Raw genomic sequence first — 6,000 nt, forward strand, 5'->3', positions numbered from 1 at the left:
ACAAAATAACCACTCCACAATTTTGGATACATCCGTTATCGCCTTGTTCGATTCGGTATCTGCATTGCTGCTCTAACACGTGCGCTGTCGTTTCAACGGTTTGAATTTTGATCTGGGAGGCTTTTACGTACCTCCAAAGCGCTGCGTGGTTGCTCCCACTTTCTCAACTTTTTCATGCATTGCCTCTGCAACATATCTTTGCGCCGATCTACTGCATTTGCTTTTCTTGGTATTATTTTTATCTTGTTTTCATTTCTTGAGGAATTGATCGATGGAGGGAGAGATTTGTGTGTGTGATTGTTGGAGGTGGATAGGTAAATGTGACAGAGGAGAGGAAGGCTTTTATAGGTTTTAATTAGGTTTAATTTTAAATTTTTTAAATTTTGAATTTTAAAAATTTAAAATTAATTAATTATTAATATAAATTAATGTGGTTTTGTTTAGTTTTTGGCTGGTAAAAACAGATAATCTTAGTTTTTGGCTGATAACATTTTGGTTCTATATACTTTTCCTTAAAAATATTATTAATAACTAATTGATAGCTACAACTCACAAAATTTGCTGATCTCCTAATACTCCTCTATATATATATAATACGAATGCTAATGTCCTCTGAAAAACATAAGAAACGCAATGTTTTTTATAAATTACGAAGAACAGATCCTATTAACTTCGATTGAAATAGAATGAGAGCAGACAAAAATTGAATAGTATTGCATTATGGATAAAATATATTTCATCTTTCTGTTCATATGGTTTAATTTAATTTAGTTTATATCATATTAGGTTCGTCTTCTCAATTTTTGATTTAATTATTTATTGTGAAAAATCACTGATCTTAATAATGAGGCTCATTTTTTTGTTATTGGAAGCATGTATGTAATGTGCTGTGTCATGGAGGTATAGTGATGCTAGACTAAGATGTGGGGGCAGTTTTTTTAAATTTGTGTTTTAACAAGTTGGATCATGCAAGTTGTTTTAGAAAAAAAAATATCATGATCAAATCGGATGATCCTATTTATAAGGAAAAAATTTTGAATTTTAGAAAAAGCAAATTGCCTGTATTGTACAAAAAGATTTTTTTTAAATAAAACGAAAATCGGACCGTCCAATTTTTCTAGGAACACTCGCACCGTCCAATTTGTAACTCCCTTATATCACATGCCTGTAAAACATGCTGCTTCTCTATGTTGCTATCCTACACCATTACCTTTTCCATAATAAAATTAAAAAGTATAATAATAATGTTATCTTAATATGTGAAAATATATGCTCAAAATTGATAAAAATTTATCTCATATTCTTATGTCCAAGTAGTTATTATATTGAGGATAAAAAAGGTTAATCATTTTTATTTTATAATAATTTTATTTAGTTGAGTTTGATTGTTTATTTCTATTCATTTTTTACTTGCTTTATTTTTTAGAATTTCAGTTTTTAATATTAAAGCTTTTTTTTCTTAAAAAGGGAAAAAATTTAAAAAGAACAATGAGTTTGATAAATAAGAGTTTTAGAACAAACGCGTGAAAATTAAAAAATAACGAAAATGATAGGATAATTTAGTATAATTTTTATGATTTGAAAAAAATAAAAATCAAATTTATTATTGTAATACAAATTGTGTTATACCTTGAGTTTAGATTTTTTCAGAAATTAATTTTATTATGGAGCCATCGTTAGTGTAGGACGCATATATGGAGAAGAGGGGAGTTTTATCGGGCTGTGGTGTCAGGAACACAGTAATCGGACCCTGCGAGTTGTTGATGGGAATTCGGACCCTCTGATTTTCTGTAAATTAAAAAAAATTCATCTCAAGCAGAAATCGGATCCAGCGACTAGTATAACGAAATAAAAATAAAAAAAAACCAACAAAGAAAACGGACCTTCCATTTTGATGAAGACATATCGCACAGTCCGTTTTCTCCCATGTGAATTTTGTATACAAGTAAAACGGACCCTTCGATTTGCTTACAAAATTTTCAAAACAAAGAACTCGGAGGATCTGATTTCTTCCTTCCCACAATTAGGTGTAGCACCCCCACATTCCATAATCCGGCACAACACCTGTCCCTCTTCCATAACAAAAAAAATTAGCCAGATTTCTTAGTATCTATGTTGATTCATAAATTTTTCTTTGAATGGGACTTTAATATTAAATTATTTTATTCACAACTTTATTATATAATTATACTATAATGTATTTATTATAATTAAATTATATTTTTTATTTTATTTTATTAAATATTTTTCATTAAACCTATCAGAGGCACTTCACTATTTATACTTAGACAAAGGAGTGAGTGAGAAGTTAAAACAAACAAGTAAAAAATTAAGGGAGAAGAAGAAACGTGGAATGTTGTGGAGAGAGAGTGGTGTTTATTTTCAGTAACCACTTTCATCTTCCCTTAACAATTTAGGATTTTGTTGAATGCATTCCCAAATCATAATAACCAACTACAATGGGCGAGGTCAGTTCAACACTCATTCTCTCTTTAATCTCTCTGTATCTCTACCCCTTTAGTGTCACACTAATCTTGATTACTATAATCATGAAGTAGAAGAACAAGGATGCTTCCAATGATAACAAGAAGAAGAAGGAGAAGGAAGAAACCTCTCCCGCTACCACACTCATCTTCAACATCGACATGCACTGCGACGGTTGCACTAACAAAATAACTCGATGCCTTCGCCGCTTTCAAGGTTCTTCGAATACTTCCTTCTCTGCGTTTTCAGTAACGATAACAATCTTGTGTAATATTTTATTTATTTTTGAATTTGTATTTGTTGACTAAACCCATGAATAAAGCATTGAAAATGAACGTTGTTGTTAACGGGGTGGAGAGTGTGAAGGAAGAAACCGGCGTTGGCAAGTTCTTAGTTGACGCTTCCAAATTGAGAGACAAACTCACCAACAAGAATAAGAAGAACGTCGATCTCAGCTCTTCTGCCACCAACTCCAACACCAACAAAGACAGCAACAAGAAACCCAAGGAAAAAGAGGTCATTTTTTCATTCATTCATATAGGGAGCCAATGTTCTAAACGTACAATGAGTGAGTTTATGACATGGCATTAGAGTTCTAGATACGAAAGGTCAATGTTCGATCCTTGGTGAATTCCAAAATTAACTTAAGTTTTTAGGATGAGATGTTTATTATCCCTGGTATTCGGATGGTTATTCTGAATAGTGTGAGTGATGTTCATTTTATTCATTGACCAAAGGTTTAGCCCATTGTACACATTATACACTTAGAACATTGGCTCCCTAGCACTACCCTTTATTGTTATTGTTATTATTATTATTATTATTAGATATGTCTTAAAATTAGTTAGTAGTATGAAATACATATTGAAATATAAATACACATTAAAAAATGAATTAAACAAATCATGAATTTATATACAAATACATTAGTAATTAATTTTAGTGTACAAATAATATTTTTGTATTATTATTATTATTAAAATATATTAGGTATATACTAAAATCATCCATCAAAATTAGTTATATGTAGAAAATGCACATTGAAATACAAATTAAACTACATATTTTGGTAGTTAATTTTAATGTATATTTAATTATTATTATTATAAGGCAATTGTTCACAATAGAAATAGGAAGGTAGATTATCCTCTCTTATAATAGGTCTAAATATAGTCATATACACATGTTTATAAAATAAAATAAACTTATTTGCATATTTTATTTGAATTTAGAGTGTCATATTTAAATTATAGATAATATCATTTCTATTATTATAGGAGTATAAAACTTGAAAAATAATTGCACATTCTTATATTACACCTAATATGTGTTCCATAAGTTCCTTTTTTTTTCTAAACTTTAAATATAGTTAAAATTGGGTAAAAGAGTGCTTATTTCATGTCTCAAAACTCAAAAGTGTAGAGAATTGACCTATTATGTGATCATGTATGAGAGAGGATAATTTACCCTTTAATTTATTAAGGGTGCTTGAGCATTTGTTGTATTATTATAGCCGGAGTTTGTTTATTTTGGCAAATGTAAGTGGATTTAGTTTCAATTTTGAACGAAATGAATTATGTAAACGTAGATGGTTAGAATTTGTTAGTTTTGAGAATTGTAGTAATGTTGATGGTGCTTTTGCTCATGTACTAACATAACTCACATTCTATTTGGATTTATTTTTGTTAGTGACTAATTATCATAAAAAAAATGGAATAGGCTCCAGTGACAACAGTGGTGTTGAAGGTGGCATTACATTGCCAAGGCTGCATTGAGAGGATTCAGAACACCATCTTCAAGATCAAAGGTGTTAATGACGTGGCTATAGACAAGGAGAAGGAAACTGTGACGGTGAAGGGAACAATGGACGCCAAAGCTCTGGTGGGGAGCTTGACCAACAGGCTCAAGAGGAAGGTCGAAGTTGTCCCTCCTAGGAAGGACAATAAGGATGCTGACAAAGCTAAAGCTAAAGAGAAAGAGAAAGACAAAGACAAAGGCAAAGAAAAAGAAGGAATTATAGCTGGTGGAAAGAACAAGAAAAAGAGTGGTGGTGATGGTGATGGGGAGGGAAAATTGAAGCAGAACAAAATGGAGTCCCCAACATTGATGCCATATAATGGTGGTTATGGCTATGACTACAACTATGGGTCATTTTACATGGGACAAGTCCATGCACCACAGATCTTCAGTGAAGAAAATCCAAATGCTTGTTCTATTATGTGATGATTTGTCTTTGCCCAAGACTTACACATTAGAAGATGGAAAATAAAGGATTATTTGTTTTCATTTTTCTTTTTCGTTTTCCGTCTAGAAATAGCTGTATTAAAACTTAGAGATAGGATTCTGTGCCTTAATATATCAAAAGGGTATACTATGTGATTAAGCTAGTAGTGTTCAATGTTTACAAATTTGAGAGTTTGTTACCGATGGTATCTGATGCACATTGCAAAATTGATGATGATACCAAGTTTTTGTCCTAATATATTGTGTAAGAGAACCTAAATAAATTACTCTTGCAATATATGATAAAGGGATACTTTTACACTACTTTCTGTTTTTTTTTTTTTAATTTTTTCCTCTTCTAGTGTTAAGGTCCTGGCCAACAAGTTTTTACAGAATACATAAGGATGAATTGGGTGAAAAAGAGCCACTCATATTTCAGCTACACAGTATCTAAGAAGAAAAAAAATGCTTAATTTCTTTCGATTAACAAGTCCGTAAATATATTAAGAGTGTTAGGGGGCAGCAAGACTTTCTCCATTTTAATATACTTTGTGTGCGTATCATGGAATCATGTTCATTCATGTCCATTCATATTCCTATTCATACTTATTACTACGATGACATGAATATCAGTTCATAGCTTGCACTATTAAATGGAAAATTTATTATTCAATTCTAGATTTATCATATCTACAGATTGCAATATTCAGTTACTGAACAAATAAAACGAGTAGAACTCTTACAGTGAACAAAATCAGAGGAGAGAAAAGATAAAAATGAAGACAAAGATTTTGATATTTTAAAGGTTAGAATTTTATATTGAGGAGACTAAATTGAGTCTAATAAATTAATTTAGGATACTATTTTTGATCATATTAATTTTATGTGGTGTCTATATTATTTTAATGTTAGAATTCCATGTTAGTATTTAACAGTCTAAATCAACACTGTAATAATAGAAGTTTGGATTAAGAACATATACACAGAGATTCATGAAAATAAATTTGAGAAATTTATTTGGTCAATTATAAAAGTATAGAGACTATTTTAATTTGTGTTCAGAGAAATTTGATAGGACTATTTTAGATATTATTACCTCTATAATTTTAACTAGAGAGTCAAAATTTCAACTAATATTAGTCAATTTTTTAAAGTTATATTTTTATCCTAAATCACAAATTTTAATACCTAAATTCTAACCTTCCAAAAATTAAAAATTAAAATTTACAATAAAAATAATTAACAAATAATAGTTAGAAGTTAGTTTATTTATATAGATATATATACAGTCAT

General features: G+C 30.0%; 1 protein-coding gene across 2 annotated transcripts; it reads left to right on the plus strand.

The window, feature by feature from the left end:
- Window positions 1-2,340: 2,340 nt before the first annotated feature.
- Window positions 2,341-4,944, plus strand: LOC107477967 (heavy metal-associated isoprenylated plant protein 3-like). Of its 2 annotated transcripts, none has more exons than XM_016098059.3 (4): window positions 2,341-2,468; window positions 2,559-2,700; window positions 2,807-3,000; window positions 4,204-4,944. In XM_016098059.3, exons 1-4 carry the CDS (start codon window positions 2,460-2,462, stop codon window positions 4,705-4,707), a joined length of 849 nt encoding a protein of 282 aa, XP_015953545.1. In that variant the 5' UTR covers window positions 2,341-2,459; the 3' UTR covers window positions 4,708-4,944. The 2 variants fall into 2 exon arrangements, with proteins under 2 accessions (XP_015953545.1, XP_052115735.1); XM_052259775.1 differs by having other exon boundaries at window positions 2,366-2,468; window positions 2,556-2,700.
- The last annotated feature ends 1,056 nt before the right edge of the window (window positions 4,945-6,000 follow it).

The sequence above is a fragment of the Arachis duranensis genome, chromosome 3 (assembly GCF_000817695.3).
Source record: "Arachis duranensis cultivar V14167 chromosome 3, aradu.V14167.gnm2.J7QH, whole genome shotgun sequence".
NCBI classification, from domain to species: Eukaryota; Viridiplantae; Streptophyta; class Magnoliopsida; order Fabales; family Fabaceae; genus Arachis; species Arachis duranensis.

Bases quoted from the DNA above. Each gene is read 5' to 3' on its own strand.
- LOC107477967 (XM_016098059.3), top strand. The intron at 2,701-2,806 runs GTTCTTCGAATA...CCATGAATAAAG, and splicing joins ATGCCTTCGCCGCTTTCAAG to CATTGAAAATGAACGTTGTT. The intron at 3,001-4,203 runs GTCATTTTTTCA...AAAATGGAATAG, and splicing joins AGAAACCCAAGGAAAAAGAG to GCTCCAGTGACAACAGTGGT.